The 27,913-nt window shown below is 44.3% G+C and overlaps 1 protein-coding gene across 1 annotated transcript; it reads right to left on the bottom strand.

The window, feature by feature from the left end:
• Positions 1–672: 672 nt before the first annotated feature.
• Positions 673–20,819, bottom strand: HEBP1 (heme binding protein 1). Its single transcript, XM_032472954.1, has 4 exons — positions 20,635–20,819; positions 12,968–13,106; positions 11,140–11,320; positions 673–1,275 (listed from the first exon to the last, which is right to left on the bottom strand). The coding sequence occupies exons 1-4, from the start codon at positions 20,710–20,712 to the stop codon at positions 1,104–1,106; spliced, it is 570 nt and encodes a 189-aa protein (XP_032328845.1). The 5' UTR covers positions 20,713–20,819; the 3' UTR covers positions 673–1,103.
• Between the last annotated feature and the right edge of the window lie 7,094 nt (positions 20,820–27,913).

The following is a 27,913-nucleotide window of genomic DNA, read 5'->3' as shown; positions in this document are numbered from 1 at the left end:
TGACCCTGAACTGGGTGCTGGGGACATAATGGAGAACAAAGCAGGTCTGGGCCTCTTTCTTATCAAACTTATCATTTTATGAGAGATGAAAAAAAAAGAAGGAAATGAGGAAGCCCCAAAATTACAAATGGTGGGACCCTCAGCCAAAATGAACATTGATTCTTTCGCTTCTGTCCTCTTCACTTAATGAAACTGAACCCCAGCTTTTTCTAATCTCATTTCATCACCCTGAATAAACCCTATGGGATCCTCCAGCCTCCAGGGTTGTGCATCAGGGTGCTGTGACTTTTCTTCTTGGTCTATTTTTGTGATCTCTGGAAACTTTCACGGCCCACAGCTGCAGATAGGTTCCCCATCTTCTTGTTTTGAGGGGTGGGCGGGGAGGGTAATTAGGTTAAAATTTTTTATTACTTTTTTTAGTGGAGGTGCTGGGGACTGAACCCAGGACCTCGTGCATGCGAGGCATGTGCTCTACCCTCCCCGCCATCTTCTCATCATGGAATCACCACAACAGTCTCTGTAAATGTGGTGGTGCATGTCCTCTTATCCCAGGATCTTCGGGTTTATATTCTGAAGGACTTTGGAACTCTAAACGTAGGATTCCAGCAGCAGTGAACACCATCAATCGTATCTAGAAGACTGTGGGAATCCTGGAAATAATTATACTTAGGGTTTGTCTCAGCTGTTTAAGTCAAAGATCTTTATTTTTAGTTTCTTTTTAAAGAAATCTTTTACAAGAATCACAGATGAGAGATCACACATAAATCACATTTCCCCCTTGATAACAAAATGGTAGTTTCAGTGATTCATAAAAATCAGTTTTTAGTGATCCAGAGAGCTAAGGAAATGCTGCTGGGGTTTTCTGGTCTACCACAGAATTTTCTGTCATTTAGAAGGACGCATGTCTATTTTGGGTGTATTATTTCCCACCATGAGAAAAAGAGCCTCAGTATCTGGAATATATTGATTTTGGAAAATTGGCAGTGATCAGTTGGCTCTGAAGGAAAGTCGGTTACAACGGAGCTGCATGGGAAGGTCTGCTCCCTCCTGGAATACGTGGTCACAGAAGTAGGCATCCAGGAAGCTCCGGCTCAGTGAATTCCTCATGTCTTCACCAGCCAGATCTCGTTGCGACGACCGTAGGGCTTCATGGGAGGGTCATACCCGGTGCAGAAGTAGATGTCACTCTTGTAGCTGGCTGTGCCCTCCAGGGCCGTGCGCAGCTGGGCGGCGCGTGCTACGTAGTCCGCTTCCTTGGCATAACCACCGAACTGCCTGCGGGCACAGAGCAAGGGGAAGAAAGGATGCGGTCTCTGAGAGAAGGGGCAGCTTTCAAAAAAGAAGCCACTCCCCACTCTTGTTATGACGAGCATGCTACAGTGGGACGATTCCCTTCCTACAGGGTGGACTGAACCTCACTGAGTTTCAGAGACTCGTTGGTAATACTGGGATACACTTTCTTTTTCCTTTAAGGTGGCTGGGGGCATTAAAGACAATCATGGATGTAAAAAGCTCTAACGCAGAGCCTGAAACGCTGTACAGTTCTATCTGTGGGCTCTGCACCCGCACAGTCAACCAACTGCAGATGGAAAATATCTGGGAAAAAAAAATTCGAGAAAGTTCCAAAAAGCAAAACTTAAATTTGCCATGCACCATCAACTATTTGCAGGGTGTTTATAGTGATAGGGATTATAAGTAATCTAGAGATGATCTGAAGTTCGCAGGAGGTATGTAAATTATATGCAAATATCATGCCATTTTATATAAGCGACTTGCGCATCCTTGGATTTTGGTTTCTGCGGGGGGGGGGGGGGGGTCCTGGAACCAGTCTGGAACCAGGTGAGCTTCCCTTCCTTTTCTGAAATTTCCCAAAGAGACAATAGGCTGACTTTTCCCAGGGCCATGCCTTCACCCTTTTCTCTAGCTCCCTCTGCTGCCCTGGCTGCTTGTCTTCCCTGCCTCCAGCTGGGGAAGGAGGAGGATCTGGGGAGTTAGGGCAGAGCTGTAGCTAACGTTTCTCCCACAGCAGAGCAGTTCTAAGGCGTGAGCCAGTCCCAGCAGTGACAAGCAGAAGCTTTGTTAAAAAACAGAGCTACCAAAGGCAGCGACCCAAGGAAGTCTTGGGAGGGCCCCTGGGCAAACTTTAATCACGCCCCGAATAAAGACATCACTTCTAATAAATCCCTTCTCCTGCTCAAGTTGCGAAAGACTTCTTTTTCTAGTAAGTAAAGAGATTTTTCCTAAATCAGCCTTTTCTCTTGATGACAGAAGGTGGGGGACTGAGATGCAATAAAGCTTGTCTTTTCAAGATTATTCTCTCCTTCCATCATCTGCCTAGGCTCCAAAATTCATCCTGTGACCTACCCTAAATGCATCACTCTAAATCTGGGTTGCACTAAAATCTTTATTAGAGTCAAATACAGCCCCATTTCTAATGAGCTTTATGACTCAAAGGTCTGAATCTGCACCAAGCGAAGATCAGGCCAGATGCATTATTTTTGGTGGGGTTCTCTGACTCATGCTTAGCTCTTTCATAAGTGATTAGTCATGCTCGTTAAGCATTCAGCGTGTTGATTACAGGGCTATTGACTCAAAAATCCCCAGGATTTCATCTTGAAGGGATTGGTAATTCTAATGTCTAGACAAAAGCTACAGAACCTGGACAGAGCTGAGACCAATCTGGGATGCAGGAGGCTTGGTTCTTCAAGTCTATCAAAGAAAGATTCTAAGGCAGGTGGAGAAAGTTGAGTTCTAGCTTCATTAATGGCTCCATAATCACTCACTCATATGATAAAATCTGAAGCACCTATTAAGGGCACAGTGGTGGAAATTCAAACGGGAAAAGTGGACTGACTGGGGCCACATTGGGAAGGGCCTTGAAGGCCATGCCAAGTAAGGACTCTGAGTCTGACCCTAGAAAGGTGGACTGACATGATCAGACTGGTTTTTGGAGATATTCCTCTGGTGGCAGTGGAGGGATGGGGGAAATGGAGTCACGGGAGGCCAGGAAATGCTGAGTATGAGACAATGAAGGCCTAGACAGAGGTAAGTTTGAGAGGTGGGTGGGTGTGGACGGGAAGCCGCGGAGGGGGAGTAGGTGATAGACGGGGAGTCGAGGGTTCTCCAGGGCTTCCAGTTAAGTCTCTGAATGGAAACTGACGCTGCCAGTCAGAACGGGGACTCTAGGCTGAAGAGTCACTTTGGAGAGGAGGGGTGGGGTGAGTCCATCGTCTGGTTTGGGGGCACGGTGGCATGAAGGTGCTTCTGTGAAGTACACTCACGCATCATTTACTGTGCCCCTAAGTGTGTGCCAGGCACTGTGAAATCTCCTTAGACTTGGGAGGGAACTGGACTCAGAAATATGACTGAGGAAGGAGATGGGCCCAGCAACAGAGACTTGGGAGTCACCCGTGGGTAGGTGCTGGCTCTGGTCACGGCCAGGAGGGAGATGCGGCTGGGGCAGTGAGCACACAGGGGTCAGCAGGCTGTGCTCCGGGATCCGAGTCCCCAGGCTGTGGGTGGAGGAAGAGGATTCAGCAAAGAAGGAGTTGTCTGAGGACAAGGAGACCTGGCAGAGAGTGAGACGGAGAACATCACCATTCAGGGATTCTTAAATTTATCATCATCAAGAGGAAAAAAAATTCCTTGACTTTTTATATTTATTCCCAGGCTGACTGAGATGCTCGAAATGAGGATAAAAATGTCCCTATTGCTTCATCAAGGAAGCCTTCTACCGGAAAACAAGCAAAGCTTGGTGAGCTAGGGGACAGATAGATGTGTTCCCCGGCTGCCAGTCGAACCAGCTCACCCTAACTTCCATCACAGAACAGCATGAACAAGCCAGAAACCCAGACCCTTCCAGGCCCAGAGCCCCAAGATGTGAAGGAGGCTCAGCTCTGGCTGCCCCCCTGGCTGGTGCTCATGGACAAGCTGTCTCGTCTCCCCAGCCTCAGGCTCCTCCCTGTACACGGAGGATACCAACGCGGTGCCCACAGATCTCAGAACCCGTGAGCACGTCTGAGTGTGAGTTAAGGATTGCTCATAAAGCGCTCTGAGCTCCTCAGAGGAAAAAGAGACGTCTATACATTATTTTCGTAAGTGTGTTAACAAGTCTCTAATCTCCATCTTCAAAGCAGCTCTGGGGGGGGGGGGGGCGGGGGGCATCGCATTGTCTCTCACCCAACGTCAGAGCCAGAGCGCAGTATTCCCAGCCAAGAATTTGGTTACCATGGGAACCGAGGAAGGACTCACATGCCCCGGATTCCAGAAATAAGAAAGGAACTGACTAAATGCGTCTGGAAGAGTTGGGTTGGGGGGAGTGGGATGAGGCAGGCTAACAGATGGAGACTTTGGTCCAAGGTCCAAAAAAATCGTAACATGTTATCTTTCAGGGAGTGTCTGGAACAGGCACGTGGTAAGGAAGAAAAGAAACGGGCTGACTGAGCCGGACCATCCAACTTGGCCTAAAACTTTAACACAGATTTGTGGCAAGTCTGCTATGCATGCAGCTCTGCGCTTGGCAAGAGGAGCAGAAGAAGAGCTGATAATTCCATGTCAATAGGAAAGAAGCTTAACGCCATATGTCATTTCATTCAATCAGACTGAACCAGGCTTACTGAGTTGAGCATCACTGCGCAGGAAACACACGCTGGGCAGCACTGAGCCGTGAAGGTGACAGGGAAACCCTTCTACCCCGGCGATGGCTAACTGCAGTTGTCGGGACGGAACACCCATGAGGACTATCAGGGCAGAAGAAAACACTAGAATGGAGGCATAGATGGAATGCTCTGGGGGCGGGGAATCGGGAGTGATTGCTTCTGACTTAGAACGTGAAGGGAAGGATGTTATGGAGGATGCGGTATCAAGCAGTTACCTACTGAGCATCTCTTCTTGATGCTGGTGATGATCACCATGACGAAAATGCCTGCCCGCACGGAGCTTCCAAGGAGCAGAGACTGGGGAGGGGTTGAGAGGAGCCAGGTGAGTGTGAGTGAAGGTCTGGGAGTGGATACTGTACATGTGTGTGTTTGAGAGGGGCTTTGGGAGGTGGAGGTGGGCTGCTCTGAGTCCAGGCGGACCCCCTGGAGCGGGGCTATGTTGCGGAGGGCAGTAAATGTTATAAGGCACTTTAGTAGGCTCCACTGCCTGGTCAAATATTTGGGGACCCAAACTAAAGTCTACCCATTTTAATACTCGATCGGGCTTGGTCCCAAGCTCCACATGTGCCCAGGGCAGACGCAGGCCGAGGCCCACAACCAGAGCAGAACAGCAGGGGTAAGTGGTGGGATCGGTCCTGTGCTTTAGGGCTGGTGGTGACGAAAGGACGACTGAGAAGGGGCAGAGGTGGAAGAATTAGAAACACTCAGGAGGAGGCCATGGCAACGGTTCAGGTAAGAGGTGATGAAGACCGCAGCTGTGCGGATGGAGAGGAAGGCACAGACAGGAGGGGACGAGGACTCGGGCCACACGGATGTGGAAGATGAAGTCAGGATGGCATCTGAACGGGACGGGTAGGAAGGCGGGGACCTTTAGGAAGACGGAACACTGGGGACCAGATGTGGGAGGGAATCTGAGTTCCATTCAGACACAATGATCTGGGAGACACCCCGAGGAGGTTTACGAGCAATGCCTCCTGGGGAGCTTGGGGGAAAAGGCAGCAGCACTAGCTGTGTTGACTTGGGTTCATCCACCCAAAAGTGATGACGGAAGCCCCTTCCAAGTATCAGTCTATAAAAGACCGGAGGGATAACCGAGCAGTTGGTTGGTAGGGGGATGAATGGTAATGAATCAGGTTTTGTTAAAACCATCCAACCTCTCCTGCTGTTGGTCTCTGGTGAATGGGACAGAGGAGTCCAAGCTGTAACCTAAGTGGCCTTTGGAGAACACAGAGGGAGGCTGGTGGACCGGAATGGAGCCACTCCTTGAAGGGTGAAGATAATTCTAACACCTCTTGTGAATACTGACAGAATTCTGGTCATGTCGGCCTTCTATTCATTTAAAAAGTACTACATACTGCTAATCAGTGTGTAAACCCTTCGTGGACATCCCTTCACGAGGTCGTAAAAAAGGAAGACTGAATGAAGGATGCCAGGCTTCCATTTTACAGTGAATTCTGTCATCGACTGCACTTACTGCGTCCTGAAACAGTACTTCTGCCTTCTGCCTCCTCATTGACTCTGCCTTCCACAGAAAGGTACTTTTAAATACACACTTGACTGCGCAGTGACACCAAGTGGCTAGTTGAGGAATGATCGGATGTTAACAGGTTAAAAGAGAACAACTCACTGAGCCAGGCTAGATGGCATATTTATCACTTTCCTCTGCTTAGGCTGCAGCAAAGAAAACTTCTGCAGACCTGGCTGGAATAGTACCTTTTAAAGAGATCCCCTTTCCCACCATAAGGAGGTTACTGGAGGTCATGTCAAAAGGACCAAGAAACCAACTTGAAGAGGTTCCCACAGGCCAAAGATGGGACAATTTGAGCATCAATAAGAATGATAACTGGAAAGAACTGAGACACATCAATTATGTCTGAATTCATACGTTTATACTGATACTCAAAAAGACAGAGATCAACGCTTCTTCCCCCTGGAGGATGTTAAGCAATGGAGTCATTATTCTGAAAATGGATAAAGAGAAGGTTTCCAGCTGAAGAGAAGGTATCCAGCTTTTCCTCTACGACTCTCTCTCAGGGAAACCAAATAGTAGACAAGGGAACTTTACCAAAGGATTTGCAGCTAATTAATGAAAAAGGAAAAATAGAGAATATTATCATTTGACAACCGCTAAGGAAACAAGGCATCTGGGTAATCGTACTCTGCGGCCACCAACATCACAGAAACGGGCAGGCAGATGTTATGAGCCCCTGATGGGCAAAACTGTCTGTGAAATATCTTTGCCCCAAACTCAAACTTGAATCTGATCACGCCTCTAGTTCCAACTACTAATTTCAGGCAGTACGGGGGGTGAGGGGGGTGGGGGGGGGGCAGAGAAACATGTTAAAATGCCACAGAAAGATAATCAGCAAAATTCAGACTGTGGGGAACACCAAGACAAATGATCCACAAACTGCAAGGAAAAAGGGAAAAAGCATGGTGGTGAGGAAATCTACCGATTAATAAAAGCTTAGGAGATGTACCAACCAATTGCAATGGATGGATCTTATTTGGGTCCAGATTCAAACAAACTGTAAGAACAAATTATTGGAGAATCAGAGAACACTGAACACTGGATATTTTAAATTATTATGACATTAATGAATTGCTGTTAAAAGTTTAGGAATAATAAAGTATTATGATTATATTTTTAAAAAGTCTTTGGTAGTCACATTGAAATATTTAGGAATGAAATAATACAATGTCTGGAATTCACCTAAAAATAATTTAGGGTAGGGACTGGGTGGAAGTCGTGAGGGTACACATGACACAAAATTCACCTGGAGTTAATTATCACTGAAGGTGAGGGATGGGTACACAGGGTCTCATTATCTTATTCTATCATTTTATATGTTTGAAAATTTCCATACTAAAAAGTTAAAGGCTAGAGAGAAAAATTGTACCAAGTTATTATCCTGGGTTTGGAAAAAGAAATGACTACAAACTAGTCCCTTCTGCTTGAAGTCTTATGCAAACTGGTTTAATCACGTCAAGCTCCTTTCTTACAAAATAAGAAGGAACAAAGGGAAAGAATAATGACTGAAATTTACTACAGGTCACAGACATTAAGTAGTTTATAAATAGTATCTTAGTAAATACTGAAAGTTACTCTCTAGCAATAATCCTGTGAGGTAGGTTATATTATCATCACTTAACAGATGGGGAAACTAAGTCTCAAAGCAGCTGAGTAACTTTCCAAGTGTCCTCCAGGATTCAAACTCAAATATACTTGTTCACTGTATAACACCAGGGTGCCTCCCAAGACACAGGAGAGAGGATGGAAAGGACAGGACAGAGCAGAACTAGGATGACACAGCTGAGACACCTCGGGGTGCAAGATTTAAGGAGGCGCTCACTCTCAGGGCCAACGTTGCATATACTTGGACAACTGTGAGAGTGAGTGCCTCCTTAAATTTTGCACAATGGGCGTCCTACTTCCCCACCCTAGTCCCTGCCCTGGGAAAAGATAGTCTTGACAGTCTTTAGGTGGAACCTGCTTTCTCTGCAGCCTCTGCGGTGAAGGCTGGAAAGGCTGTGCAAGGACAGAATAGAAGAGTTGGAGGCTCCAGTGCTAGCTGCCCAGCTGCAGTACACGCACTGTCCTCTGGGGGGCTCTGCACCACCTGGCCTAGGACTTGCCTGGAGCAGCCAAGCTCTCACTCTCAGCATCATCAGTGTTAACTCTAGAGGAAGCTGCACCCTTGGGTGCAGAGCTGGAGCGGGGCAGCCAAACAGTAACCAAGTTTGGAGGCCCCTAAGAGTGGACAAAATCTGTCCAGTGCGAGATTGTTCATATTTATATTTTTCATGAGGCTGTTCTAGAGCAGAACCAAACCCCAACCTACGGCTCCTCCTGGTGAAGATCCTGGTCTCCGCCCGTCCGTGGTCCTGTGCCTGTCACACGGGAGGACTTCAACAAACGGGGAGTTACTGATTATCTAGAAGGGACTTGGCTTCTGAGGGGAGATTGGGGCCCAAAGAATAAAAGTCTGCAACCATTTGTACCTGTTACTCTCTACAGTCAAGGGAACCTGACCCCAAATGAGGCCCTGGAAACAGGACTAGAATAATAGGATACATGTGTGCTCTGCTCTGAGGACCACAGACCATGAGCCACTGAGAGGGTGGCAGTCCAGCTCTGGCAAACGCTCCCTGCCCTTCTTGCATTCATGGAGAGCATGAGGTAAAAATGAGGTACCTCCAGCTCTTTATGCTTCCCGTATATTTATGACCCCCAACTACGCTGTCTCCCAGAACCCTGCTGTTAATGCAGGTGTTCAGCTTAAGCTGAGGGGATACCCTCTATATCTAAGTCAATTTGGCAGCTGGCTAAGGCATTTATTCAGAAACAGTGCAAATGTTTGTGTGCTGTGGGCAGAAGAAATTGAAGCGAGAAACTGTCAGGACTCAATATTTCTTACTTAATTCATCAAAATATGAATTTAGAAAGAGAAATTTAAAAAGTAATCCCATTTACAATTGCATCAAAAAGAACAAAATACCTAGGAAGAAAATTTAACCAAGGAGGTGAAAAAATGGTACACTGAAAACTCTAAGACATTAATGGAAAATCTGAAGAAGAAATGAAAAGATATTCCATGCTCATAGATTGGAAGAATTAATTTTGTTCAAATGTCCATACTACCCAAAGCAATCTATAGATTTAATGCAATCTCTATCAAAATTCCAATGGAATTTTTTTTACAGTAATAGAAAACCAAACCTAAATTTTGTATGGAACTATGGAAGACCCCAAATAGCCAAAGCAATCTGGAGAAAGAAGAACAAAGCTGAAAGCATCACATTTCCTGCTTTCAAACTATGTTACAAAGCTATCATAATCAAAACACTATGGTAATGGAATAAAAACAGATACATAGATCAATGGACCAGAATAGAAAGCCCAGAAATAAATCTATGTGTATATGGTCAACTAATTTACAACAAAGCAAAGAATGTACAATGGGAAAAGAGTAGTCTCTTTAATAAACGGTGTTGGGAAAACTAGATGGCCACGTGCAAAAGCCTGAAACTGGACCATGATCTTACACCACACACAAAAATCAACTCAAAATGGATTAAACAGTTAAGCCTAAGACCTGAAACTGTAAAGTTCCTAGAAGAAACCATAGAGGGTAACCTCCCTGACACTGGTCTTGGCAATGAGTTTTTGTATTTGACACCAAAAACACAGGCAATAAAAGCAAAAACAAATAAGTGACTACACCAAACTAAAAAGCTTCTGCACAGCAAAGGAAACCATCAACAAAATCAAAAGGTGACCTACCAAATGGGACAAAATACTTGCAAATAATGTATCCGTAATGGGTTAATCCAAAATATACATACTAAAAAAAAAAAAAAAACCTCATACAACTGTAGAGTTAAAAAAAAAAAAACAACCTAAAAAATCTGATTTAAAAAATGGGCAGAGGATATAAATAGACATTTTTCCACAGAAGATACACAGATGGCCAACCGATATATGAAGAGGTGCTGGACATCACTAATCATCAGGGAAATGCAAATCAAAGCCATAACGAGATATCACCTCCCCCCTGTCAGAATGACTATTTATCTTAAAGACAAGAAGTAACAAGTGTTGACGAGGATGTGGAGAAAAGGTAACCCTTGTGCACTGCTGGTAAGAATGTAAACTGGGGCAGCCACTATGGGAACAGTATGGAAGTTCCTCAAAAAACTAAAAACAGAACTATCATATGATCCAACAATTCCCCTACTGGGTATATATCTGAAGGAAATGAAATCATTAGCTTGAAGAGATATCATCACCCCTATGTTCACTGCAGCATTATTTACAATAGCCAAGATGTAGAAATAACCTCAGGGTCCACAGACAGAAGAATGGATAAAGAAGACATGGTGTATACATATGATGAAATATTGTTCAGCCATAAAAAGAAGGAAATCTTGCCATTTGCAACAACATGGATAGATCTTGAGAGCATTATGCTAAATGAAGTAAGTCAGACATAGAAAGGGAAATAATATAATTTCACTTATACATGGAATTAAAAAAAAACTGAACTCTGGTGGTTGCCAGAGGGTGGGGTGGTGGGGGGTGGGAGAAATGGGTGAAGGTGGTCAAAAGGTAGAAACATCCAGCTATAAGATAAATTAGTTCTGGGGATGTAATGTACAGCAAGGTGACTACAGTGAACATTGCTGTATTGTATACTTGAAAGTTACTCAGAGATTGGATCTTAACATTCCTCATCTCAAGAAAAAAATCTGTAACTTTGTTAAATAAAGGATGTTAACTAAATTGCAGTAATCATTTCATAATCTATACACATACCAAAGCATTATGTTGTACACATTAAACTCATGCAATCTTATGGGCCAATTATCTCTCAAAACTGGAAAAAATAAATTTAACACAAATGCTCACTGCAGATAATTCAAAAAGTGGTTACGGAAACCCAAGTGCCACCCTCAGATGTCTAAAGAATGGTCTCCTTACATGGAATAGACAGTGATGCTGTCCCTCTCTTCAATCTTAATGCTGTTGTCGCTGGGGACCGGTGGGCTGCTTTGAAACGCGTTTGGGATCCGGAACCAGACTTTTAATTTCTTCTGCAGGGAGCCGTCCTTGTCGGGGAACACGGCGAAGGAAATAGGGACTGTCATCCCCATCCCAATCCCTGAAAGCACAAAACCCCACAGAGTGAGGTGGGTGTCAGACGGAGCCCACTCAGGCCTGCGGAAGGTCTGTTAGCCTCATTCTTCTTCTAAGACGATACTTTTTTGTTCTTGAAATTGATACTCAACATTTCAAGCATGAAACTGTATAGTCAGACACACACAAAACACTTCTGATTTGTGTATAATGTGTGTATAATAGAGGCAGGAGTATAGGAATTCACACTTCCAGAAAAAATTATTTGGTAATATATCAAGACTGCACATATATCTAATATGACATAACATATATAATATAATATAATATAATATAATATAATATAATATAATATATATAATAATATCTAATTACTTCCTACTTAATTGTCAATTTTAAGGAAATAATCCAAAATATGGAAAAATTTATAAGTAATAGGATTTCCTTACAGGAGAATTTATTATTGTGAAAAACTGAGATTAACATAGATGTTCAAATAGGAATATGTCTAAAGTATAGGCACATTATGCAACATAATTTAGCTATTAATGATTATGCTTGACTATTTAGCTACAGTGGCAAATAATTATGAAATAAGTAACAGAAGCAGGATAGATTATGTAAATACTATGGTTACATTAAAAAAATGGATTAAAAAGCCCTTAAAAAATACAACAAATGATTATATCAGAAAAGATGGATTAGGGGTGCTGTTTTGTTGTTTTCAAAACTTTTTAATGAGTTTTATAATCTTTATACATATTTTCTGCTAAAGAAAATGTTGTAACAGTGCTAAGAAAGAAAAGATTTCCTCTTGACCTACTGGTTGACTTACCTCCAAAGCCTGGTTACTTTGGTCCTGGTAAATATTACTAAGGTTAATACCAATTTCTAACTTTCTCAAGTATCAGCTTAAGAAATATCCTAAAAATTAAACACATCATCTCTTTTTTCACCTTGCGTTCTGACCCATTTCGGGTTTGCACTGATTCCAAAGTGCAGTCCAAATTAGAGAGCTTCAGAGTTAAATTCGTGTTTAAATATGGTTTACATGCTAACAGGTACACTGAAACTTCAGGCTTCTTACCTTAAAAACAGGGAGGCAGCCAGCACTGACTGCCACATCTTTAAGAGTAGGGCAACCTAAGGATTCTCAGGCTCTTTATTTGCCAGAACAGAGCCAGGGACCCACCAAACCCATCACTCACTGATCCTCAGTATCCTGCAGAATCCGAGCTATCGGGGGGGGGGGGGGCTGACTCTGGAGATTTCCAGCCTGGGGGCTGAAGTCTCAAGTCAGAAGCTGGCCTTGTTCTGTGGCTTCGCTTATCGTGGGCACACCTGACCCAGTCCACCAATCCAAAGGCACAATATGCACTGTACGGTTAACAGACAAACAAGCAAACAAATGAACAGATAGAGCACATGTCTCCACACCTGGGGGAGATGCATGAATGCAGTGCTGCTGAGCGCGGATACCACAAAGGGGGAGGATGGCAGGAAGTCACTGGGTCTCCCCAGAGTCTCCTTGCTCACACAGCATGGCAAGTTCACATGTCCCTGAAAGAGGCAGTGACAGGTGCCTTGTGGCTTCTCCCCGTGTGGCCCATCGATGAAGTGAGACTGCAACACTGGTCTATGAGACCAGAGCCAACCCTCCAGGGACACTCACCCTTGTCGTTGGTGCCTCCCACATACTTCATGACTTTGGGCATTGCTTCCCGTAGAGCCTCATCCACAGGCTTATCTGTCACCTCCACTGTGGCAAACTTCCCGCCTTCACAGTCCCTTTCCTCATAGGAGACATCTTCCTAGAGACAGCAAATACACAGCGCTTAAGAGATGCAAGGCAGCAACCTGTGATGACTCTAAAGGCAGGAGAAGTCCAGTTACAAGAGGTACAAACTTCTAAGGAACTTTCCATAATGAGCCTGGGTATGGTGACAGCAGAAGAGACAGACTGCATATGAAGGACCAAGAGAAATAGATTCTTGGATTTCTTACAGATGTAGAGACAGCAGAAAAAACTTCATATAATCAATATTCTGAGAGAAATCATAGAAGACACGGCATCTCAAACCACCCAGAACATCCCCAGAATGCTATAAAAATAGAACATTCTGAGATCAAAGAGCTCTGGGAAATTAAAAATACAACAGAAATGAAAAATTCAGCAGAAAGGTTGAAAGATAAAGTGGAAGAAAATATCCCAGAAAGTTGAGTAAAAAGGCAGAGAAGCAAAAAAGAGAAGAGAAAATCAGAGGGTCAAGCCAAAGGGTCCAACGTCTGAATAATAAGAGATCTAGGAAAAAAAGAAGAAATTGCAAGAGAGGAAACAAAGAAACGCAACAATCCCACAAAACTCTAAAGCCCCAAGATTAGTGTCAATCTAGTAGCAGGACTTATTCAAGACGGATCAGAGTCGTTCTGTTCACATTGTACCTCCAGACGCGATTCCTCTCCCCAACCCGTCCCACTAAGTCACACCCCCACTCTCCTGACCACTCAGCTGCACCGTCACTGCCCCCCAAATCCTTCCTCCCTGGCAGCGATCCCCTCTATGCATTGAGTCTCTGTCCCAAGGTCATTATCCTTTCCCTATGGACCCACACAGCTCTCCTTCACCCCCTTTTCCTCCTCCTCACCATTTGATGTCTCACGGGATGCAATTTTGTATTCCTGAACGTACTATAAGGCCGCGCTTTTCCAACTTAAAAAAAAAAAATCACAATCCATAGCAAGAAATATGTTTTTACATCATGTCCCATCCTGAACATACATGTTTGAAGCAAAGTTTCACAAAGTTATATTTTACCTTTATGGATGGGACGCATTCTGATACTTGCCTTTTCTTTCTGTCCTGTTTTTTTCTGTTCTACTCAAGTGAAATTTATTCTAGTCCACTAAAAGAAAAAATAAAACACTCGCTCTATATTGATTTTACTATCTGGTCATGGAACACTAGTGCAGTTTGAAAAATATGCTATAAAGTCTTTGTGGACAGGAACTATCCATAAAGCTTTATATGTTAGGTGCTCAAGGTATTGCTTTAAATAAATCATGTTGATTGATTGATTGGTTGATTAAGGAGCTGCCTCTCTCACTAATGATTATAAAAAAACAGACACGTCATAGAGGAGCTGGCTGCCCCAGGCTGGTCAAACAGGCCTCCTGTGACGTCTTAGACTGAATACTCAACTTCCAAGGGGACATAATGAATCTCTACAGGGCTGCGAGTGGCCTATGGAGTCCGAAAAAGTACATTTAATATTATCATTTTATATCTCGAATACAAAAATTGCTATTGTTTTTGTAATGCAAAATTAGAGGAGAGGAGTGAGAAAGGGGTCAGGGAAATCTGAAAGCAAAGCTTGAGTGCCAATTTCATAAACTTCCCTTCCCATGGGACAGGGGAAACTGCGTCAGAGCAAGGGTCAAGAGGCCACAGAGCGGTCTGGACTCTGGGGCACCGCACCTCCTAATTCCGAGGATTGCTGTGAGGCCCTCCCCTCGGCGAGCCTGACACTTCCAAAGAGCCTTCCACCGCAAACTGTGTTCTGTAAACTTGGGGTATTTTGCTTTTTCTGGCTCCATCTGTCACAGCAGAGACCAGACAGCCTTCATTTGAGGTCCCACCGAGTCTTGCCACCAACAATATTTTAAATTTCAGAAATGCCACTCTCTGAGTCACAGAATTTCAGCCTCAAAGAGGTTTTAAGATTCACCCAAACTAACTCTACCAAAGAGGAAACGAAGAACCAGAGAGACTGAGTTGCCCAAGACCACACAGCCGCTAAATGACGAAACTGGAGCCAGAATTCCAACCCCCAAACTCTGGTCTAACGCTCTCACGAGGCTTTACGCCCCATGGGGATGAAGGGAGCGCTTTTTAACCTCTTCCTTTGGCTACTGAGGTCATTGTTTCTGATAGACATTTGTACTCCCGTGTCAAACTCAGATCAGGGCACCACAGGTCATCCAGTGCAGCCTCTTTTCTTACAGATGGAGAAACCAATGACCAACGCTCCCTGGAGACAGACTTTGCTGGCTCTTTTCTTTGTTTTATCTCCTTCTTTTATTCATTCAACCAACAACTATGGAGCATCTACTGTGTACAGAGCGCTGTGCCAGGTGCAGTGATACAGAGATGAAAGACACGGCCCCGACACCAGGGGAGGCATGGTCTGACGGAGGGGGCCGGGAAAACAGGTTACAATCTGACGGTATGTTTAAAAGGAGAGGAGTTCCGGGGCCGCACAGGAGCACAGAAGAGGACTACCCAGGTTAGTCTGGCGGGGCACAGGGATGTGTTTACGTGTTTGGATAGTTCAAGCTGACTTTGAGGTGCTTACAGATCATCCAACTGCATATTCAGTCACTGATGCATTGATTCACTGAATAAATACCTATTGAGAACCTCTGCTGGGTGCTACAGATTTGGAGACTAATATGATATGGGCAGTTGGATGGTGAGAAGAATTACACAGTTATGATATGATGCAGTAAACATCTGGTAGCTTACTACATCATATAATAGTTATCAGTAAGCTCTGACGGTTTACGGAGGGTGATGCCAGGTATCGGGCACCACAGGGGTAAGAGGAAAGAGCTGAAGAACAGTATGATGATGGTGAAAAACTCAAGTGGTTCATTGTAGCTGCAGCAAGGACTATCCAGGAGGCCTGAGACTCTGGCAGGGGCCAGATTTCCAAAGACCTGAAGGCTGTCATAGGGAGATGGATTTTGCAACCCTTAGTCCAATGACCTGACAGCAAGTCAGTTTCCTTTACCCCAAATTAGTTCAACTGACTTTTGCGATCTCAGTATAGGATTCTGCATCCTGTATGTACAGAATAGATAAACAATAGGTTCCTACTGTATAGCACAGGGAACTATATTCAGTGGCTTGTAGAACCTGTAATGAAAAAGAATATGTGTATATATACATATGTATAACTGAATCACTATGCTGTACACCAGAAACTAATACAACATTATAAATTTTAAATCAACTATACTTCAATTAAAAAATAAGTAAATAAATAAAGGAGTTTGCAAGTGTGTCTGAGTCTTGCGGGAGTGTTCCAGCTGGTTCCCCAGGCAGAAAGTCCACAGCCAGGAAGGAAACGCTGCCAAGAAAGGAACGTAGTTTGATTCCGAGAGCTAAGGCCCCGGTGATAAGTCTACCATCCTTCAAGGCGTAACTTTACCTCCGCTTCCTGAATGGTCCCTCCTTCCTCTGAACTTCAAAGACAGGTAACACTAGAGCCAGAAGGGCACTCACATATCCATCAGTTCATCTGCCCCTGTTGTAGGTGAGCAAACTGCCCAGTGTGCAGCTGGACACACGGGTGTGGAGCTCAGCCGGTGACTGGCACAGTTGGGACCATCAACCTAAGGGGTCACTAAAGCTATGAATGAGGCTGAGATTGCCCAGGGAACATACACAGAGCACTCTACATAAATTCATCATGTTAATCAATCATCTGTCTAAAAGCAGTCATTTTACCGTTTTCTTAACCTAACCCAGGTGATCCAGGCACCCCTTTCCTTGACAGCCACGCCAGAGCTCCTCCTCCCCGGTTTTTCATTATTTCCTTCAATGCCATGATCATTCTTGCGTCTTCTTCTGCCTAGGGTCTTCCTTTCCTGTCTCTGCCCGAGAAACCCCTACTCATCCAACAAGTCCTAACCTAAAAGTCACTTCCTCACAGAGGATCCCAGTATAAAACAAGTTCCCATGGTATTTTTTTTATAAGCCCTTCTACTTTCACAACACAGTATATTGTAATTATAGTTACAAAGGAATTATTATGGAATGATTATAATGGAATAATGTGTTTAACCTCCATCTGCAACCATAAGCCCCATGGGGTCAGGGGCTGTCAATCATTTACCAAGACGGATTCATTCATTCAATCCCTCCAACAACCCTGTGAAGAACTAAAGGTTTTCATCTTCATTTTCGGATGAAACTGGAGAACGAGAGGTTAAGTGACACACCCAAGGTGCAGTAACAAGTGGTGGAGCCAGGATTCAAGCCAGGCCGTGTGGGGTCCTAATCAATGCGAATGGACTGAGAACAAATCCCATAAAGATGTCAGTTATTAATATCAGCCCTGCTCGGAGCACCCACAAGGCCCACCCAGTCCCACACAGAGAGCTGTCTGTCGTCCTCCCTCCCCAAGCCATGCCAAAGGTACCTGATAAGGTCCGCAGCTGCCTGGGCCTCCCCACCAGGTGTCTGCAATCAGCCCTGAACATCTGGTGAGCCTGAATTTGAGCTACACAGGGGACACTATCCGTTTGCCCAGGGATGTAGATAACGGTTTCTGACCCAAACTCTTTCCAGGGTGAGAGAGAGCATTTCTGAAAGAGCCTCTCTTCAAAATAAGAACACCCTGAATTTATATATTTTTTAAAAAAGGTTTGCAAGCATCTTTGAATATTTCATTCTGCCATTCTCGTCTTCCAGTCGAGGAATTTCAGGGTTCAGAGTGGCTGAGAGGTTAAGTAAGTAACTTACCCCAAATTACCTGGAAAACGAAGGGAAAGCTACAATCAAGCGTTAGGTGTTTTGTTGAACAACTTATAATTGGTTCTCTCGTTTAAATTCCAAAACAATCTTATAAGATGTGACATTATCTTCTCTCCTGATTGGCATCAGAGAGGTAAAGTTGCCGTGACCACGGAGCTAGTAAGAGTGGAGCTGAGGTGAGTTCTGACGTAACGGTATTACTACATTTGTAGGGTGTATTAGTTTACAAAACATTTTCATGTTTGTAAAAAAATTTTAATATTTCTAGCAACTCTGGGAGTAGGTGGGAAAGAGACTTCCATACCTCTTCTACCGCTGCAGGAACTAAGGTTCTTTCAGGTTAAATGCTTTTGCTTCAGCCCGGTAACAATATCCCAGATGGCCCCATATTCTTATCAAACGTTGAGGGAAGATGCTTATCAGGGAGCTACATTTATCCTTAGAGACACCAAATCAGTGGCTGGTGACACTCTACTAATAAGTGGTTAGCTGGAAACAGAAACTACTAGAGTAGTTTTGAACAGAGGCAACTGGTTTTGGGGATTTTTGGTGGGGAGGGGAGAGGTAATTAGGTTTATTTAATTTTTTTTAACGGAGGTACTGGGGATTGAACCCAGGACCCAGTGCATGCTAGGCATGTGCTGTACCCTCCCCTCCCCCCAGAGGCACTTTGCTTCAAGGAATTGATTTCACAGATAATAAAAGAACTGAGATGCTCACCAGGAGACAGTGAAGCCACCCAGAGGTTAGTAAGGACACTACAGAGGTAGAGGAGGGTTATCTGTTACCTGAGCTCAGATACCTGGATCACTTGGTGAAAATCAGACCCATGGTGGCCTGTCCATCAAGAGCTGGAGCCAAATAGAAGCTCCTGGTTCCAGAGGACTGATAGGGCGGAGAAGGAGAGGAACAAATACCCTGGCCTCCCTTCTTCCCGCCCTCCAATCTCCCACTGGTGCCTCCCACTGGGCAAACTTCCTTGGGAGCCCGCTGACATCTCTGCCTGGGAAACAGCCAGCAGGAGTCGGCCCTCACTCCACCCTGAGACACAGAGCAGGGCAGGGGACGAGTGAGGAAGGGATCTGGGGGCAGAAGGGCAGCAGACCAGCCAGGACTCTCAGCCTGCTTTGCAAATGGTCGTTAACGCCAAAGATGAGGAAGTGAGCCCCATTCTGCTACGGAAAGGAACATTCTCTGTGAGCTGTAGGTAACACGGGGAGTCTTCCAGGGTCAAGGCCAACAAACACCCTAGAGATCACTGGGCCGAGTCCACAGACTGGTATGCACACGTGAATGGTACCACCGTAGATACATCCTCTGGCCCACAGTGTCTAAAAACATCTGGAATCAGTTGCCAACAGTTAAAACTGACACAGTGGCCCTACACAAAATCACGGCCTCACTCCTAACACTCTCTAGTCCTTCTTCCCCTTCCCTGCTTTTTTTTTTTAAATCACAACACTGATCATCACCTGATGTGATGTCTTTGACTTATTTATGCGTTCATTAGTTGCTAAAACATAAGCTCCATGAAGACAGGGATGTTTGCCAGTTTTGTTCGCTGCTTTATCCCCATGGCCTATAAGAGTGCCTGGCCCACACCTGGCACTCAACAGTTATTTACTGAGTGAATCAATGTTAACTTGAGAGATTTCACATGAAGAATCTGGACTGCTGGTTTTCCTTAAAAAGCTGGCAACCTGGGCTCACATCACAGCATGACAACTGCCTGGAGTTACCCTCTGGAGGTGGGGACCTGAGTTCTCTCTCTCCAACGTGCCTCAGTCCCCACCTTGCCTTATAGTCTAAAACTGCCAACTTCACTCATTTTCATTATGTGCCCGGCTGCTTGTAGGCATTGAAATAGGTCATCTTTGATCAGGGTTAAACTGCTCATTCTACACACGGCTAAGGGAAGAGATGCAGACAGATGAAGTGACAGGCCTCTGGCTACAGCTGCCTCAAGAGTCCAGACTCTAGATGAGGGCTTTTGTGTGACAGTCATTGTAACAGGTACCCAAAACTTGGCCCCCAGACAACACAGTCCTTTAACAAAGAAGCACTAGGCAGGGAGCTGGGCATACAGCACGAGGTGCACAAAGTACCTGCCCGCAAGGAGGTTAGCATCTAAGGGAGATTGCTTGTCTTCAGGGGGTTTGTCCAATTTGCCTGAGTTAGCACAGATGTCAATTTGGGGGAAAACAGCAGTCATGCCCTCCTCACGCATTCTGTATTCTAGGCACCCAGTTCTGGACATTCTATTGGCTAGCAAGCCATTTTACAGCTCTGGGCCTCTGCACACACTTTTCTTGTTTCTGTGCACTCCTGCACATCCCTGCTGCCCAGCCGAAGGCACTTTGTCTGTGAAGGCCCCACCATCACCCGCTGGCTGAACGGACTGCTCCTTCCTTCCCCTTTGCGCCCGGCCTTGCAGTTATGCGTACGCGGCGCGGATCACGTTCTTGTACACTCAGTTCTCCACTAAGGAAAGTCTGGGTGTGTCCTAAAGACAAGCACTTTTTCCGTCTTTTCTGCAACCGAAGGCCTCTCAACAAACACTCAGCGTGTTTGGAATGTTTAAATGGACGAACTGCATTCAACAGGCACGGTGCATCTCGCTAAGCTGGGGTTGTCCCTCTTCCCCGGCCCAAGTGCTGGGCGTCGGAGCCCAAGGCAGAAGCCTGAACGCACAGTCCGGGGCACACTTCTGCCCCCACTTGCCCCCCAGGACCCGCTCCTGCCGCGATCAGGGTGCGGTGGGCGCACGCCTCTTCCGGTCCTCGGCAGCCCGGCGGGCCTACCTTGCCCCCTTTGCTCAGGACCTGCCAAGGCCACGTCTCTACGCTCCCGAACAGCGAGTTCCTGATCATGCCCAACATGGTGTAGCCGAGGCGCTCCGGACGCACGGGCGGACGCGGGGTGGCCGGGGCAGCGGGCGCGAGCGGGGCGACCGCGCGACCCGGGGAGGGCGGGCGGGGCTTCCTGGGCTCCGCCCCCGCGGAACGCGCTCGGGGAGGCGGGCCCGGAGGGACGATGCGGGAGGGGCGGGGCCGGGGCGGGGCCGGGGCGGGGCCAGGGCCGCGCCGGCCCGCAGCCGCTGGGCGGCGGTGTCGGGTGAGGAAGCGGGTGGTCTTCCGCTTGCCTCGCCTCCGAGGCTAAATCTGACCTGTTCGCCGGGGAGCCTGGAAACGATTCTCCGGGGTGTGGGGTTTAGGCAGCGGTGAACACACCCCCGCCCCGTTCTCTCCCGCGCCGCGTCCTCAGGGACATGGGATCCAAACTGCTGAGCCTCCGGATTCCTGGCGCGCTTTTCCTGCCTCCACCCTCAGGCTCTGGCCCCAGAAGGTAATGCACAGGCCGGGCTCACAGTCTTTATAGCCCCCCGCCCCTGGGGACCCCTGACTGCCGCATGTCCACCCACAGACGTTCTAGTTTGCTCCACCCCCCCAACTGGAAGAGTGAAATAGCACCCTCACTAGTTTTCTACTTAGCACTTTCTTTCTCCAGTCCGTTTTAATCACAGATTCTCCGTCAGTTTTCTGAATCACAGCTTTGCTCATTCACTTCTCTTGAAAACCTTCTAACCGATATTATTACCATTTATTGAGTGCCTGCCCTCCCTGCTGAGTATTTTACAAGCATTCTCTCTCCTCCTCACACCACTAAACGTGAGTATTTTATGGTCATTTTACAAAGGAGGAACCCGAAATTCAAAGTATTTATGCCTTTCCCAGTAAAGTGACTTTAAAATAACATAGTGACTGTCCCAAGGGCAAAAACCAGGGTGCGGCTTGGCCAGGATTTGAATCCGTGACTGTGGTGTGTCCATCATGCTTTTATTTTGTCCAACAGGCACCCTGTCACCCTGACCTTTTACAGGTCTACATACACCCTCTGGATGCTTCTGCCTCTGTGCCACACGGATGCCTCCATCAAGATGTCCTCCCCTTCTAACTCACCCCCTGAAATTGGACTTCTCTGAAAGTACAACTTTCACTGTGTCTCCAGGAACACTGTGTGGTCTTTCTGGCTGAACTCACATACCATTTTTGTTTATTCAAATGTTCTGTCCCCAGGAGAATTCTTTCTGCAGGTTTGCCCAGCGGTCACACTATCTGCAGTTGTTAACCTATTTGTTAGCCTAATTTGTGCAGGCTGCTCCGAATCTGCACCGAGGAACCTCTTGCTGTGCTGAGTCTTGGGAAAGAAGACCTTGAACCTGAGCCAGGCAGGATGGATCAATAACGGTGAGGCTGATGACCTCTAATTTTGTAGTAACAGATACTAACTTCATTACCTACGGATATAGAAATTTACTTTTTGACAAATATTTGTTGATTGCTATAAAATAAATGGCCGTTTAATTATTTTATATTTTCTTGACTCCAGCATGCCATTGATTATAAGAGGCATTGTTACTTTATGTGCTGTTAATAGAGAGAAAACAAATGCTAACAAGTAAACTATGATGTTCAATTGATTTTACAGCATCCAGAGACATTAAAATGTGAAGTAGCATGCAGTTTACAATTCATAAGAAATTGTATGTTGCTTTGTAAGAGGCTCTGAGTATTTTTGCCTCTCACAGCCATGTGCCTTGATAAAAAACTAAGCTCTTAAAGGGCAAAGATCTATTTTTCCTTAACTTTTTCCTCACTTACCTCACCCAGGGGTTGCTTAATAATTGTGTTAAATGATTAACAAAACTGTTCTTGCTATTAGATCTAATCATCTATTTTAGTTACTAAACTTTTGCAATTTACTAGGTATGATTGAATAATGTCCAGTGTGTATGTGTGTGTGTGTTTTAGTGTCTAGCATTCCATCCTACGCCAAGAACTCTTTTTTTAGAAGGGGGAAGGAAAAAGTACATAATTCTTATTGGAAACTTAAAGGTTGATCAGAATCAGCAATTTTGGGGAAAAAGAGGAATCCAAAGAGAGGAACTTGATTGGCGTGTCCCTTACTTAGTTGTAACATCAGCTGTTTCTTTCTGATGACATTAGTCTATGTTAAAATCACAGAGTGGAAGAAGGATCGAGTTCTCCTTTACATCTGCATGGATGGATTCTCCCCTGTTTTGAAAAATTTCCCTTCCATCTTATCCTGTTGAGAACAAGGTTTTAATTCCCCCATTCTAAGTATTCAGCGCCTGGATATCATCTCGAGCTCTCTGTGTCTCCCGGTCTAGCATACTTACGTCCCGTACCCACACATGCCCCAGTTCCTGTTGATACATGTTGGCCAGGTGTTCAGATTCACAGAGTGCGAATGCTTCCAGAGCAGGAATTCCCCACTTGGGTTGTGCTGTGACTTGTCCCCTGTCATTGGCTCCAAGGCAGAGAGGGAAGATGGAATCAGATCTGGAGGAGAACAAGCACCGTTTTATGAAATACCTGCCTTGGGTGTGGTCTCTTGGGAGCCTCCATTTGAATAAAGGCTGTTCTCCTTTAGCAAGGGGTAGGGAGCTGCATTTGCCAGCCTGGAAGATGCAGAGGTATCGGAATTCAAGGTTGCTAGGCTCATGCACCCAGATACCCCCATCTTAGGTCTCTGATTCTCACTGCATCATATCGGGTTCTTAACCTGGACATGAGACCTGTTCAGTGCTGTTTAGTATTGTTCAGTGTTCTTTGAGCTCTGCTAGCCTAGCAGTTAAACCCTGGACTTACTTTTCAGCCCCTGTGGCTACAGGAACGTCTTTAAACACTACCATGGAGGTTTTCTCACTTCCATGGTATGTCTAGAGCTATCTGGTTAACCTGAGCCCCCTCCTTTTTTTTTTTTTTTTTTCTTTTTCTTCAAGGCTTTTAAGGCCATGAACAAAAGTCAGCCAAATCCATAGTATTTCTTACTTATCACCAGTAATGGAGTCCTTACCCATGTCTGACCTGGAAGTGACCCAGATCCAGACTCATTCTGAGGGGCTGCCTTCTGCTACCAATTGTTTTAGCGTTGGTTCTTCAAAAAGGCAGAGCCTGAGACAAAGACTTGCATGATGATCATTGTTTTGGAAAATGATCCTCCAAGGAACAGAAAAGGGAGAATGAATGAAGCAGGAAAGGAGGAGAAGATACCCTAAGAGCACCTCCCTGAGTTGACCCCATTGTAGGAACTAGAGGCTTATCCTGCTAGGGACACCCCAGGAAGTCACGTAAGTGCATGGAAGAGTTGCTGCTTGAAAGAGAAGAAAGGAATATTTATCACTGACTCCTGTTCTTGTACCAGGATTGCCCCATGGGGTATTAACTCTCCTGCATTTCCAGTTTTTAGAAAAATTATTTGGTTCTTTAGTATCCTCTAAAGGTGATCAATGAGGATTTTTTAAAAAGTATCATTGTAAACTTGGGATATTAACATATTTTATATGTTTTGCTCTACTGCAGTCATTATTCTTATTGATAAAATGTCATCTTTGGCTATTGGGAACCCCTTCAAACTGTTGCACTTTTGACCACTGGGAGTTCCTTCAAACTGGTTCCTGTGGGCTTTTCAACATGACCCCGGTGGACTTTAATAGCTTCCTTGTTTCTAGTGTGACTAGGTATCTCAGGCTCATTCCTGCTCCAGGCGGGAATCCATCCCTTCTCTCAAGGAGCCCTGGTTCCTTTTCATAGGAAATGGTATTTAGAGAATACTGTCTGGGCACTAGGGGTCCCCATTGGGTTAGTCATTGCTTCCAGGCCTTCTCCCTGCACAGAGCTAGAAACATACACTCTTGTATGAAAAGGAAAAATACCTCATAAGTTAATATTCATATTTCCAATTCAAATAAAAGAGCACATTCTTAAAACCTAAGTTCTTTGATTTTATATTTGTATCTCTTTATTCTTACTTATTAGCATAATTACTTAATTTGCTTTAGCTAATTCTATGTGTACACATGATAGTTTCAAACATCCTTAACAAATTGCTTATTTGCTCTATCTATTATATATGTGTATAATAGTTTTATACTTTTGTTATTAGCAATATGACCCCTGAATACAATTTAAGATTACTTTGCGATTCTATTTTTCCTTTAGACTATACTCCACAAAGAAGGTACAAATTGTTGTATTTTGAAGTTACTGAATTAATTCTTCTCTACATAGTTAAGTCACCAACTTGATATATTTGATTCTTTGTTTTCAATTTTCATGGATTAATGTTTTCCTAGCTTGAGTTAACTTTTATAATTATGTAAACCATCTACATGGTTTCTAAGTTAAAAGCTATAAAAACAAAGTATATTCAGAGACATTTAGCTTCTAACCCTGTTTCCTCTAACCTGCTTGCTTCTTCCTTCCTCCTAAAAGTAACCATTTCTCATTGCATTTTAACTTGTTCTTCCATTTTTGAAAATATATGCATTTGCTCATTTTTGCCTTCCTTTTTAGGTAAAGGTAGAATACTACACACTTATCCTGCACCTTGCTTTTTTCACTTAGCTACGCATCATGGAATTCACTCCATAGTGGTACATACGAATCTTCCTTTTTGCTACAGCCGGATAGTTCTCCATTGTATGAATTTTTCCAGATATAAATGGAAGACAGCACCAACAGGTTTGGAATCAGTCACCAGAAGAATAGAATTATCACTTACTGTAATGGGGAACAGAGCAAAAGGAATAGGTTATGGGGGGGAATATCAAGAGTTTGGCTGAGGACACATTTCCTTTGAGATGCCTATTAGACATCCAAGGAGAGTTATGAGTAGACATTTTCGGATAGATGAGTCCAGAGTTCAAGGGCAAGGTCCAGGCTGGGCATATCATTTGGAACTTAATAGCCAGGGACTATGGGAAGGGGTGGAGGAGTCAGTGCTCCAGGCTGGTCAGTTTGCCCCTTTTTCATTAATTTCTAACTGTAGCTGAGATTTGGGTTGCCCCCCAAACCCCTAGTTCACTAATTTCCCTGGTGGACCAGAAGGCAATCATTGCCTCAAAGTGGAGTAGGGAAGAGGTGAGAGGAAATGTAAGCTAATTTTCGCTAACCTGTTTCTCCCAGCCAGTCTTCTGCCCCAGGCTGCAGCCAACCCTTTCAGGTGCACTGCCTCTGCCTCCCCAGAAGTTTCTTATTGTCGGTGTCATTAGTTCCTGGAATTCATGTTCTCTTGAAGCTTTTCCTTGTTCAATTCTGGGGAAGGGAGCCAGTAATCTGTGCCAGTTTTCCACTTTCGCAGGAACCAGAAATTCTATTTGAGTTTTAAAATTAAACAAGGGAAAGGAATATTTATTTTTTTAAGAGGAAAAAATATGGGGGAACTTGGGTTTATCTTCTCTTTCAAATATCCTGTGAAAACATCCCAAAGAGATTGAACCTGGTGAGAGTCAAGTTGAGGAAAAGAGGGATTCAGCAAAGCTGGGAACTGAAAACAGGCAAGGAAATAAAAAAATGGACTCTTTATGAAGAAACGTCATAATATAAGAACTCTGATGTTCTACTGTGGGTAAACATGTGTAATGTCTCCTTAGGAGATATTTCCCTAGTCTGTTGTATGCGTGGGCAAGATATCAAAGTTCGTCACAGACTATTTCATAGGAAAGTTATAATAAACCTTAGATATGATCGCCATTAAAATAACAGGAGGGGTAGATTATAAAATGAAACTATGATACACTTTAAAGTTAATAAAATTAAGTAGATATTAGAAACTAATTTCAGTGGAAATAAACATCGACATTCTATATAATTTCTCTTGATTGACTCTATGTCCTTAGTGTATTTTCTTTTTCCTTTTCTGTTGCTGTTCTGGTGACAGCTTTAAAATTTTTTAAAAAGGAATATATGCTTCTGGTCCGCTAGAACAAGTGAATATGGAGTCAAAAGTGAACGTTCTGTAACAGTCCTCTCCCTTCATGAACGCAACACAACACACCTCCCAGAGAGAACCACTCTTGACGATTTTGTGTTTATCTTTCCTGTCTTAGTCCGTTTGGACTGCTATAACTAAAATACTACAGATTGGGTGGCTTGTTATAAGAAATTCATTTCTTACAGTTCTGGAGGCTGGAAAGTCCAGGATCAAGGCACATTCTGTGTCTGGTGACGGCTGTCTATTTGTCATGTCCACGTGTAACAAAGAGGCGAGGGAGTTCTGTGGGGCTCTTTTATGAGAGCCCTAATCTCAAGGCCTTTCAAGTCCTTGCCTCCAAATACCATCATGTTGGGGATTACGTTTCAACATATAAATTTTGGGGGAACCCAAATATTCAGTCTGTTGCACCCCTTTATATACATTAAATATTTTTACATGTGCACACACGTGCACACAACAGATCATTATAGATTTATTTCAGGAGCTTATGGTGGGCATGTTCCTCTATTAGTACATTTAGATCTATGCCATTGTTTTAAGTAGCTGAAATTCAGTTTTGTACATATATTAATAAATTACAATTTTATTTCATTGAAATGACACACAAAAAGATCAAATTGAAATGAATCATACTTATTCATTTAAAATTAAAACATTATAAATATAAACTGAGTGAGTGGCGCCATATTCATTGGTCCCAGTTGTATCTCTTCTCCAAGCTGCCAGTTTGTAATTTTTGTCCGTTCACTAAAAGAGGTAACAAATTCACAGATCTGTAAAGCTAAGGTGTGGAAAGCAATACGTTTTTGTAACAGAAGCAAATAGAATCTTGCATCCCCTATCTTCAAGACTGGGAAGGAAAATACAGTCAACAATTTTTCAGATAAGAGAATAGAGATGCAAGATTAAAATTAAGGCTAAAGAAAGAATTTGTAAAGGATCCTATGGGACAGGCTGAAAAACTTCATGCCAAAATCCTTTCTCTCAAGTGCTTTCTCTTATTTAAGGTTGGCCTAGTAAAGAAGAAAGGAGCTCCGTTCTTACAAATGAGAGCAAGACCTCGGGTCTTTAAGTTTAACACAGAAAAAGAAACGAGGAGAGAGTTCTGTGATGTCCTAGGTCAAAGCAGCTCCAGGAATATCCTCTTCTCTAGAGAATCCATTCTTGCTCTTCAACAGGCATTTTCAGCTTTTAGAGTCCGTGTCTAAGGTCTTTAAAGATTCAAAGCCCAAGCAGTGCAAGAACACACTTCTGAGGGGAAGGAGGAATTAAGTCCAT

Source organism: Camelus ferus, chromosome 34, assembly GCF_009834535.1.
Source record: "Camelus ferus isolate YT-003-E chromosome 34, BCGSAC_Cfer_1.0, whole genome shotgun sequence".
NCBI classification, from domain to species: domain Eukaryota; kingdom Metazoa; phylum Chordata; class Mammalia; order Artiodactyla; family Camelidae; genus Camelus; species Camelus ferus.
This window is presented reverse-complemented; position numbering and strand designations above follow the sequence as displayed.